Source organism: Bombus vancouverensis, chromosome 12 (genome assembly GCF_051014615.1).
Source record: "Bombus vancouverensis nearcticus chromosome 12, iyBomVanc1_principal, whole genome shotgun sequence".
Lineage (NCBI taxonomy): Eukaryota > Metazoa > Arthropoda > Insecta > Hymenoptera > Apidae > Bombus > Bombus vancouverensis.
In genome coordinates, this window is record NC_134922.1 from 11,299,728 (window position 1) to 11,312,523 (window position 12,796).

General features: G+C 40.2%; 1 protein-coding gene across 1 annotated transcript in view; it reads left to right on the forward strand.

Annotated features, from left to right (window-relative positions):
* The window catches only part of LOC117155044 (protein gooseberry-neuro), a 28,297-nt gene that overhangs the window by 13,669 nt on the left and 1,832 nt on the right, over positions 1-12,796 (forward strand). The window contains exon 4 of the mRNA XM_033330585.2: positions 12,244-12,440. Coding sequence (XP_033186476.2) covers positions 12,244-12,440 — 197 coding nt within the window. The remainder of the gene's footprint in view (positions 1-12,243; positions 12,441-12,796) is intronic.

The window sequence follows — 12,796 nt, forward strand, 5'->3', positions numbered from 1 at the left end:
GAGACGGCTTCTCATAAATAAAAATAGTCTGCGCGAGCGAGGGAGGAAACGGAAAGAGGACGAGAGACGAAGAAGAAGCAACGGACAAGGAAAGAGACGAAGAGGGAAGACATGGTGGAGGAAGAGACGCGCGTATACGTGCGTTTATTTTTAGAGAGAAAACGAGAGGGAAACGGGCCCAGGAGAAGAAGGTGGGAGAAGAACGGCTAGATCCTTCGATCGTGGATCTTGGAGAATGCGAGGAAAGAGGCGAGAGGCAAAGGGACTGTAGGGCCCTGCGAGGGTCCCGCGGAGATCAAACGGGCCGCCTGCCACACGTCGGCAGTGGTGCTCATTTACGGACCCCCGTAAGCACCGTGACACCTTGCAATGCAGCCTATTGATGAATAAGTTTCATGCGAGTCTCTCGACGTGTTGGCTTTCGACGGCTACGAAGAAAAGGGGCTGGAAATGAAAAGACAATGGAATTTTTTCGTTGTCGATGCAGTGTAGCTGTGAACAAGGTCTTTTGAAAATGACGAAAACGATGATTATCTTTAATCAGTTGGAAATGCCACGCCGTATTATTTTTCTCCAGCGATTGCAAAATATCAGATGAGAATTGTATCGGGTAACGTCTTCTTTCTGATAATAACGTTAACTAGAATATTCGTTGCGAGGACTACATGGAATATGAACGTAAATGGATCTGCATAATTTTCAAGATACACGACACGTTAGAACCTTCTTTGAACCAAGCGTCAGATAATAATTTATTTGGAAAGAAGGAACAAAGGTTGCTACGTCTTGTTCGCGATTCAACGCTTGCCCGTAGCAGTAAATGGAAAGAATCTAATGAAATTACGTGAATCGCTGCTAATGTTGTAGACGCAGTACTGTTAATATATTGAGCGTCGAAGAAACTGCGTGGACGAAGATCGATTAGAGCATTAATTGCCTACTCCATTGAAAATAGATCTGATCCAGCCGATGTAACGACCAGTTAGACGTGAAATGATTAATAACGGCGTAATTGTAAATATAATAATGGATATTCAATGGAAATACATCGAGTATAATTTACATAATTAGAAACAGTCATCTAATAGATAATGAAAAATCTAAATAATCCAAGAACGAATAAGCTACTTACGAATTTCAGATTGGATATGGTGTTCGACGTAGCCCTGAAAGAATAATTACTCGAATAAAAGCTACACCTCGACGTAAAGAAATATTTAAATATAATCCGACGTTTAACTGCTAACTGATCCGCAAGTACCTAAACGACACGAATATTAATAAAGCTGTTACGATTAACGTTAAAGTATGTTAATCAGATGCAACGTTGGAGATAGGGGTAAATGAATATTAATAAAATGCGAAGCGGAACAGGTGTAAAGCCATCGAGGGCTGTTGTTGAAGCGTTTCGTGAACGAAGTGTTACGGACCGCTTTAAAACTGAACCCCTCAATTACAGATATCCATCGGCATAGACCGTGCTCGAGCATTCATCGTCCCTGCAAATGACCGTCGTTGATGTTTAATACCTTTTAATTAAAAGTTAATCCATCAAACTTCTTTCTCGTGCACGGCGATCTCGCGAGAACGCTTGTAATTATCACGTTTAATCGTCGCTGGGGTTGAGCGATCGCTAAACCCAAATTAAATCGCCTAAACGGACATTTTAGAACTCAGAAATTAGCGTCCATCAATTTGCAAAATTTTTAACGCAAGGTGTGACAAACTTTCGTTTCGGTAGCTCAGTCTTCTTTCGTCAATCGAACGTTGCGTAGGAATTCTTCGATTCCGCCCGCGTCGTTTTCTGATTTAATTCGAAACAGTAATGTGCGTGAATTAGGAGAAATATATGGAAAGGAGTAATTTGTTTAGGAAAGGAATAAATTATTCTCTGATATAGTGGTACAACTGCTATAGTTCACTATCGAGAGATAGTACATTCGCAACTTTTAACGTTTCTTGAACGAAACCAATGATCGTGCGGTGTTTTGAATTAGCATATCGAAATAGATACTAAACTAGCCAGTGGAAGGCACTAGAACCCATAAACTATCAATTTGCTTGTATTATAACTGCCACACCCGTGGGTAGTGCCTATGGAAATTCAACGACTAAAACATTAAAAGTGTTGAAATAAGACTGGAATTGCAACGTACAAATTTGAAGATCACAGATAGATAGGACTAAAGATTCTGTCAACGGTACCATTTTCCTTCCTGGATGCGGCGAATTGTATAGATCGCTTGCTAGCTTCCAATACCTTCACACAGTGCAAATATGTGCAGCCCATTGCATAACCATTACGATCCAAGAATCACTATCCCATGTAGCATCCTACTCGCTGCACTGTAAGTTCAAACTCACCACGCGCACAGATCCCTCGAATCTAGAAAAATATAATACAAATAGTCCGCGTCTCTGCTACCTTCGAAAACGCTTTCACTCAAATCCTAAATATCCACGCGAAGAAAATCACCGTTACGTAATATTTGCAATATCAATTACGAATGTTTGATAGAATTTCCAAGAAATGCGAATAGCAAAGGTAGATAAAATGGAAAAAGTAAAAAAGACGATTTCAAATGTCTAACTGGTAGTACAACCGCGATCAATTTTTATACGTTGTTTCACTGATGATCCGAATCGTCCGATTTTTATGCATAGTAAGCGTTTCAACGCTGGAGAACAGGGGTGTACGCGGATTCGCGCTACGCAGAGAAAGGACAATGGACGAATTCCAGCGCGGATGGCGAAGGAATACGAGAGAGCGGTCGTGATAGGGAGCACCTCTGAACGGATATACTCGTACAGCTCGGCCACGAAGGTGTCGGCCGAGTATAGGTGTCGGCAGGCGAGCAGGAATGACACGTAGCCTGTGGCTTTCTCATTCCTTCTTATTCCGTTCCTTTGGCCGAGGCCGCCGACGAGGGATTAGCCTAATGGGTCCTGCCCACCCTCTCCTTCTCTCGCTCTTCTCTCTTTCTCTCTCTCTTATTCCTTTCCACGTGTGTTATATGTATATCCATTCCGATGCTTTACACTTTACACCACCTCCGACCTCCTACGTAATCAGAACCAACCGACCCGATGAGCAACGCCGCTAAGTGATTCACAATCAGGTTTATTGATTGTATCGACGATCGACGCGCCGCTGAGAATTCGAGACATTGATTTAACCGATCCAACTAAGTACACTGACACGCGAAAAGAGATAGAACGTGTCATTAGGGTCTGGTACAGGTGTTGAAAATCGAGCAAATTTAACGGATTGCGAGGTAGCATAGGGTTATTTTAATCGATCTATTTACGTATTTAGTCATCGTAAAAAAGACGCAAGGCTGAGGATCCAAGGAACGTGACGAGTTACGAGGCGAAGGAGGATTATTTGGGTTGCAAAGACGCTTGAGATCGAGCTAGCAACGAACGAGTTGGCTTTGTAATTCGTCGAATGCCACGTTCGAACACTCGTTAAGACTATTTAACTCGTTATTAGCGCTGTGTAAATTTATTTTTTTACGAGTACATCGACGACCATAGTTTTCTAGAAGGATAGAAGGACTTTACGAGGGTAGAATCTCTACTTGTTAGAAGTAAATCTGTTCGATAAATATTAATATTCCCGGCTGTAATTACCATAATTTCATAGCGTATTATCTTACTAGCGGAAGGTATTTTGTTGCTCGTCTGTTTACCACTTCTTACAGAATATCCGCGTGTGTTGGCACTGGTGTTTGACATCGCGTCAAACCGCTCGTAAACCTTCGGTTCATATTTTAATCACATCTGAATACATAATTTGATAGAAATAATATAAAAGAACGAGTCGAACCGCTGCCTTAACACGGGCTATGGTGTTGTCCGGAAACAACGCTCGATAAACCTATAAGAGACACGATATTATCGCTAAAAGTATGAAATAAACGTCAATGTTCCGCTCCACGTTGATCCCAGCGAACCTTATCAAAACGATCGGGGGAAAAAAAGACAGGCGAGAGACGGTTGAGGTTTCGATGCAATGAAGCATCAACGTTAAAAAAGAATGGGAGCAAATGAAAAAGAGGTGAGGGGCGAGTGTGTCAGAATGGAAAAAGGAGCAATGTCAAAGAAAAGGAGCAGCCTGTCCGGCGTGATATCAAGCCGTGTATCTAATATGTTACGCTGCAAGCTGTTGCGGTCCTTGTCACGCGAGCATATAATCCTTTTCAGATCGAGAATACACCGACCGATCCATGTAATGGTTCACGTTTGATTGTAATCTGTGAAACGGTACCTGGTAAAAACATTAATGCAACCGGGCGAGATCGAGGCGGTCGGATGAAAAGTAGTTTGAGATTACGTCGAATTGGGAAGTGTGACACTCGAAGAATCGTAGATTCGATGAAATCTTAAAAATTTCACAATATACGTTGCTCGAGCATTGCGCCACCACCAGGCAAAATGATAGCGATAAATCATTGCGGTACATGAACCATGCGAGTCGCTGCCTTCGATTAGGAGACATAGGTGCTTTCTAGGAATCGGCAATTTGCAAGATTTATAAATGCAGCTGCAGAATAACGTTTACCAAGCGCGGAATGCTCGATCGAATCGAGGAATAATTAACCGATCTTCTCAGAGAACAAACGTATCGTTCCACGAATAAAAGCAAATGTAAGATAATTAAACGTAAAGTTAGTACGAAAGAATTTTCACCCACGACGAATATTTTCGGAATTTTGCCAGCGAATACGTTAGGAATGAAAATTACAATCGCTTAAAGTTACTTGAAATAAAATGCAGAAACTCGCATGGTCGACCCTGTAAAAGCAAAGTATAAGCTCGAAGCACGGGTTCAAAATTAAAATAGAAATTTTAAATGCGCATTTCGTCGCCTCCAAATTCTTCGGAAAGATCAATCTGCTATCCAGAACGATGATCGATCTTATAATTCTATCTGCTTGGGAAACGTTGGAAGATGGAATCGTTTCGAGTCAACGTTCGCTGTGATTTCCTTTTTACCAGGCAAAAGACGGAAACGGGCCTTAGATCCGAGCTTAAAATTCTGCCGTGCGATTTCCACCATGAACAGAGACCACCATGCTCGCGGTTAATGATCCTTGGGCGGTGACTTCTTTACAATTCCCAAGAGTACCTACGTGCCCTGATTCGTACTTGAAGAACTGCGCTATAGTGGTTCGGTCAGGTCGATACACGGGGAAAGAATAGTCGTTCGTGTTGACAGTCTTGTCCCATCGACCTCCTCTTTCTTCCCTTGCGGCCAACGCTGACAACAAGATAAATTATAGTCATCTATGCGGTTCGCTCTTTCTACGCCATTTTATGGTTTCGGCTCGATCTTGTTCACTTTACATCCACGAAATTTGATTTTCCTTTACGTAAGAGCTACTTTATCGTCGCTATATATTCGAGGAAAGATATTTTACGATGCGAGGAAAAGCGAAATTGAGAATCAACGAACTCGAAGAATTTTCCTTATTTTTCATAGGCGCGAAAGGTTCTCTGGAAAAGAAATTTCGTTACGTGAAAAGTAACGAGATATATGTGAGAAATGGAAAATGGAATAGTAGAATACGATCAATTCTAACGGAACGTAGCCGTAGATGAAATTTATTTAACTGTTTCGAATAATCAGACAGCGAGTTCGCGTGCGAAATTTTAAACAACGACGCATATACCAGTTTGCCATGACAAGCACATGGTTCCTTCCTCGTCTCACCACGAGGGAGCGTTGACAGGAAAATAAAATGCGCTCTCGGATGTCAACCGCTTCGCGGCTCATTGTTGGCATTTTGTAGACATTTGTTACCATTTAGGGGACCTCACACACGCTCTAAGACCCCCTAGGACCGCTGCGAGAGAGAAAGGTGGGACAGGGAGGGCCCGACTAGATTTATAACCTACGAAGGTGCGGCACCTTTTCCACCATTCAGGCCGCGATTCGACACGCGGAAAGCAAAAGGGAGGCGCAGGAAAGCGGCGATTCTCCCTACGACACAACGGATGCAGAACAGGAACCAACGTTGTTTGCTTACGGCGCGATACGTTTGCCTCGTTTTTACTGCGGGAGGGGGCAGATTCGACAACTCCGTCGTCCTTTCGAACAGCAAAATTTTATCCTCCACCGTGATTTTCCACGATTTTCAACGACCAATTCGTTCGTTGTACGAACTTGCACGAGCTGCTTGCGAAGCTCTGAACGAGCACTCGTAAGTTTCGAAAAATTGCAAGCAGCGATCGAATCGCGAAGATGAGGATGAGCGAAACCGCTCCATTGAATTAATACCGCTATAATATTTTACCAAACGTCCTACTGGACAAATTGTAAAATTTAAATAAATAAATAAAAAAAAATTGAATTAATACAAAATAGTCTTCTAACGAATTAATACAAAAATCCGAAACGGATTCGAAGAGAGTAGCAGAAGAATGTGGTTTTGAGCGGACGAAGAACTGCCATGAAATTTACCGCTTGCAAAATTTCCGCTAGGGATTCTTATTATTGATACTGTTTTTCCTTCGAAGCTGCTAAAAGAAATTTCGCTCAAAATCGACGATTCTTCGATCGTTCTATTCGAGCTTGCTCTCGCGACGAGAATACACGGACAAGACGTTCATCGATATCCACGGCACATGATCAGAAGCTGATATACGACGTTGGTTGACGCACGACAAATGCCTGACCAGTGAATTACTCGCTTCACACGGGACGATCTCCGGCTGTCGGTCGGGTTTACTCGTTGATAGGCACAATCAATATCGGCCCTCAACCGAGATGAAAAGAGAGGCGATTGGCTGAATAGAACGCGTGAAAAGATGCGTGTAATCAATTAGAGAGGGCCGCGAAGTCGAGAGCAAATATCTCTTTCGAAGCAACGTCATCCTGAAATGTGCTGGTCAGCATCCCTGCTGAGCAAAGTCCTGTACGTTTACATATGAACGAGAGACTGTTGCGCCGTATAACGAATCTCGATATCTGTGCACGACCGCTTGCAACAGTTGTAAATGGCTAGATAACTCGTCACCTACGTAAGCTTCTTCTCTATGGCTTCGGTGTAAAGTAAAATCGTTCGCACTTTGACGTTCCTGTTCAATCTTCGGCATGAGCTCCATTGATTTTTCACAAAACACTTTGACTGCCACGTTGGTCATATATGACCCGCCACGGTTTCTCCACGGTGGTCATTCGTGACCGAAGAGCTTCAACTTCTTACAATTGTAAAAATCTAATGAAAATTGACAGTTAGGGCATTTTGAATATAACCGATAAATAGAAGATACTTTGAAGTAAAAAATGCCCCACTGAACGATTAAACATTTTTATTGGAACATCGATAAAAAAAATGAAAACGAATCTTGCATCTAACGGCGCACTGTGTCTGCATCCATATCTTTGAGGGCTAATCTACGAATATTATTATAAACACAGCTTGGAAAATAATCGTAAATGCTGCTTTATAATCGTATAATCGAAGTTAGAAGTGTGCACATACCTTGCTATTACATATAGAACGAGCAAATACCGTTTACAGTATCTTCTACGCGTTTCAACGATATATTCTGCACGTTTTGCCTATGACGAAATAACCAATGCGAATGATTTGTTGAAATGAACGAAGCCTCGTTATAATACGTCGCTATCGACTGTTACCAAGGCGCCACGGTGGTCACCCGTGACCACCAATAAGATAAACGGTCGATCGGGAAAGAATGTTGTCTTACATCGTCAATTTATTATTATTTTGCCATTATATGCTTTGAATAAGAAAAATACTTCCGTGGCGTCCTCAGCGAAACACGTGATTTCAGCGTGGCAGTCAAAGTGTTAAATAGAATGAAAGTAACGCGACACGCGTATACTTTGTACAGAATTTGACTGCACGTCGCCCTCATACGCGAACGTTGTTAATAAACTCGCTGTAATTATCTTTATAAATTCCAATCCTCGCTTCTCGCCAATTATCCAGCCGAACAAGCTTCGATACTGACTCGTCGTCAGCCATGCAACGAATTAAATGCCATGAAAAGTACAAACGAAAATGGAATTCAAATGGAAAAGTGCGGTTCCTCCATGGAGGAAACTCGATAAATTTCAATCTCTGCTTTCGACTAATTATACGTAATATAAAAAGGAATCTCAGAAAGTGGTGTTCCTCGAAACTCAATTATACGAAATTGAATCACGTTAAATTATACGAACATAGCGCGGGAGCTTAGCACGTCCCAATCTCCACCTCGTTCGATTAACTATACGTATAACATGATGAATATTCGAAATGAAACTGAATTAAATTAAACTATATGAACAGGGTACAGGGGGTTCTCTTAAATTCCACGATCTCTTTCCACGTACCTTCAATTAACTAAGCAAGAGGAAGCTTGAAAAATACCGTTGCTCCAAGTTAAATTAATTTTTACTATTATCGAAGTTCCAATCTCCGCTTTTAACCAGCTACGCGTATAACAAGGGGAATATTTGAAAATAATGATTCTCGAAATTGATGTAAATTAAATTAAATTAAGTTATATAAACGAAGTACGAAAAAGCTTCTTAAAAAGCTCCGCTTTTGTTTAACGAAGCAAAAAGAAGGAAGCTGCGAAAGTGGCGTTGCTCGAAATGAAATTAATTTAAATGGAATCACAGCCACGTAGTATGAAAGAACATAGCGAGTTCCAAGGTCCGCTTTTAACTAACAACGCGAGAAGAAGAAGCTTGGAAAGTTGCGTTTCTCCATTCGATCCGAAGGCTACCGGTCGCAAGAGTAAAATTTCCCGCGTTGGACACGAACGACAGAGGAGACTCGGTGATCCCTTTGGCGGCACCTTTGCCGGCCCGTACGCATTTCTTCTATGACAAACGGAAGAATGGAAGAATGCTTCGGAGACAAGTTGCATTTACAATAAAGCCGACGGACACCCGGTTTAAATTCCTGTCACCTCGTAGTGGGACACCGCGGACCAACTCGGACAGACCAAAAAATGTTCTTCGATATTTCACCACGACGGCACATTAAACCCACCACGATCATCGAGACGCGTACGTTTCATACACTCATTGGATATTTAACGACGACTAGGATCGCTTTATAAGGACGATCCTGAAATTTTTCTAATAACCCGAGGTGAAACGAAATTGTCAAACTCGAGGACCGGAGATTGTTTAGATTTTTCTTGCTTTTTTAGCTTCTTATTGGTTTACAATGTTATTGGATGCGTTTCTGAAATTTTTCTTTATACCTCACAATTATACGTTATTATAGTTACTGAGATATCCTGCCTAATTTTTTACTCTTTACTATTCCTGATAGAAACAACAATTAATTAAGAACAATTAATTCTAAATTTATTTCTTGAATACGGTCATTTCTATAAATAAACGATGTTTTTCCTAATACCTAGAAACTCGTCTCGTATACTTTTCCAAAACATATATTATCCTATTCGTTCATTTTATTTCAATAAATCTTTAGAAATGGTAACAAAACGTAGAAAACCACAAAGGTACCGACATTGTGTCATCGAGAAAAAGGGAATCCTTTTGCTTGAGAAACGGCGACGAGTCATGTTTTGCCTTTTGGACAGTAGAACCTGTCTCGAATCGTTTGCCATGCTATGAACAATACCCTCTTTTCCTGTGGTTTTCACTTTGTGCCGGGGAGCGGCCAAGCCTGCGACAGAAGTGTGCAATTTGCCTGTCGAATTCCCAGCGGCGGTCTTTTGAAGTGGCTCCACTTTCTGGAGGCCGCGTCACATTTGTCAAATTTTGATCCCTCTTCTTTGCCAAATATTACTATCTTTTTCTGCACGAGAAAAAAATCTCTGCTTCTAACATTCTTCTTTGGAATTTTAATAGAATTTTTTAGAATTCACAATGGAGATTTATAGGATACTGTCCTCCATATCGTATTCTTTAAAAATTGCTTCGCCTTGAAACTTCCATAAGGAAAATCATACAGCGAATATTTATTTATTTCATATTTAATTATTTCAATACAGCCTGAATACGCTGTCTTTGTACTTAATTCGTTATGTAATATTATCGAAATGAATATTTTTACTTCACATATACATACAATAAGAAATACTTGTGTGGTTTTTTATTAACACTCGACTTTTGCCGAATTAGATTAATTCCACGTGATTATAGACATTTTTATAAACTGGAAATTTTACGTTGCATTTGAAAAAAGTTTAGTTTTCAAGTAATTAAATATTATCCAAAAAAATGACTCAACCGATATAGTCAGCACCTATATATGCGTAAAAATTTGTACGTCTCTGCAGACGTATATCGAAATTCGAACGATACAAGGAAGAAAATTATGATTCTAGCTAGGAAGACGCAATAGCAAAAGTTGACAAAGTAATCCGCTGAATTGGATTACTTTTATTACAACTTGCGCATGTAGAAACACTATCTACAGGTATGTTCTGATAGACGGCAGTGAAAAAATGAAACTAATTTCCGTCCGTTCTGTCCTGATTCTGACTCTTCCCTGATTCTTTCCGTTTTGATAAAAAATATTCATCTCAATACAAAGTTTAATAATATTTGTTCCTGTCGTACGCTGTTGTGTTTCTTACCTGCGATTAACCAGGTACTGTCATCTATCGAAGGAAGAGGCAGCATGAACTTGGCAGGTGTAGGAGTAGGTGGCAGCACTCGTTTGATCGCAGCATTCAGCACTCACCCAGAACCAGAAACATCCAAATTGTCTTTCCTTCCTCGATTTGATTCTCCACACTTGATATGCCGATTGTTAAATACCTCTTGTTCGTTGTATCGGTGATTTTTAAACTGTGGCTGTAATAATAGAAAATATAATAATATAAGTAATAAAATAAAACAATGCGTACAATTAGTAATTCCAATACGTCAGAAACAAATAAATCAAACTGCATTTCCATAGCTCACCTTACCCAAATCCCTTCCAAGAATCACACTGGGAGATCAAAGTGCGTCACGCAAAAATTCTTTCCTTCAGAAATCTTCTTTCATTGACGCAAACAACACTCGGGAGAACATTCAAGATGTCTTCTCTTTTTCAATTCAATACTCGAACCAGTAATGCCAATTTTCATATCCTCTTACTCATTGTATTCATGATTTGTAAACTAAATATTCTCTTCGTATTCTTTAAACACTTCCTTCGTATTTATTCGGCCAAATATAAGAACGTAAACAGCTCGTGCGTCCATTTCTCTCAATGGCAGTAAAAAGCACAAGGATATATAACAATATACGGATCACGAAATAAGCCAATAAAGATGACCATTGCGATCAATCGAAGCACAGTTTGCCCCTAAGTCGACTCTCTATTGTATCATCGATTGTCCGCTATTATCGTTCAATCGAGCGTCCAGAAACGAGGCCCATTGTTGGATCGAGGATCGATTCCTCGTGGTTGAGGTTATTGAAATACTGTTCTTCGGTTCCATCGAACGTGTCCAACGAATCGTTTGGGTAAAACGAAATCAGAGCTCTGGCACGGTCGATTTCATCTTCAATCGCTGACGCGTTTCGCGTGCTCTTTTAACTGGTAGAATGAATGCAAGAATAAGGAGAGAAGTCTGTTATGACAGGACACTATTTACGTACCTTTGATGGGGATTAGTTCTCCTGATGTTTGCCTACCTGCGGATTTGTTTCGTGAAGCGGAATTAAATGGCGTGAAAGCTGCAGACTGTTTCAGGGAACGCGGAGAAATCGTTCGATTCGATTTCGAGAAACCTATGAGTACGAGAATTTCTTCTCTCGATCTTGGAAGGTTATGTTTTTTCCTAGTTAATATCCAAATATATTTTCTTTAATTATCTTCTTAAATAATTACATTTATTTAAGTATTAAATAATTAAGTATTTACAGGTCTAAGTACTACTGTAGATAGTAGGAACTATTGTATTTCTTACCTTGATAACACGATATGAAAATCTTGTGTTTGAATCTCGCGCTTCAAAAATTGTACGTGTACGTAACTTTTACTATGTATTAATGATCCGATCGATAATCGATCAATTGATTCTCGCGCGATTAATTAGTTAATTAATTAATTTCAAAGTTCGTAAAAGCATTATATTCTGATATATATTGTATTTAAAAAACTAAGAATAGGTAGGTATATCATTTAGCATGTAAATTGCGTATCGTTGAACGTGATTCACTAATCATAAAGCTGCATCGTGGCTCGAAATTAATCCGTATAACGCAGAGTAAATAAGATGATAGCACGATTCAACGATCCACAGGTCGTTGTGGTGATGAATCCGATACGGAAAGCGAACCTGGAATTCCTCTAAAGCGAAAGCAACGGAGAAGCAGGACGACATTCACTGGGGAACAACTAGAACAACTGGAGACAGCGTTCCAGCGTGCTCAGTATCCGGACGTTTATGCTAGGGAAGAATTGGCTCAGAGGACTGGTCTCACGGAAGCAAGAATTCAAGTGAGTCTCATGCCTTTTGTCGAGTATCCTGACAATTTACCCTTTTTGCGTTTAGTCGTGCGAGGAACGTGAAAATTACTGAGGTATTCAAGATATACATGTATATTCACAGAATGCCTCGTATGGTTAAAATAAATAGTACACTTTGAAAGAGATTCAAATGGAAAGCTAGTTCCTTGTTACAGGGTGAGTTATACAATAGCTGAACGAAAATCTTAAATTATGTACTGAATGGAAATATTTCAATTTTAGGAATGAATAGAAGGATGTTTGTTCAATTATATTAGGTCGAGCAACGAGTTTATTCGCATTTTTTAAAGAAGCACATGAAGATGTTATTACATTCATCGTACAAT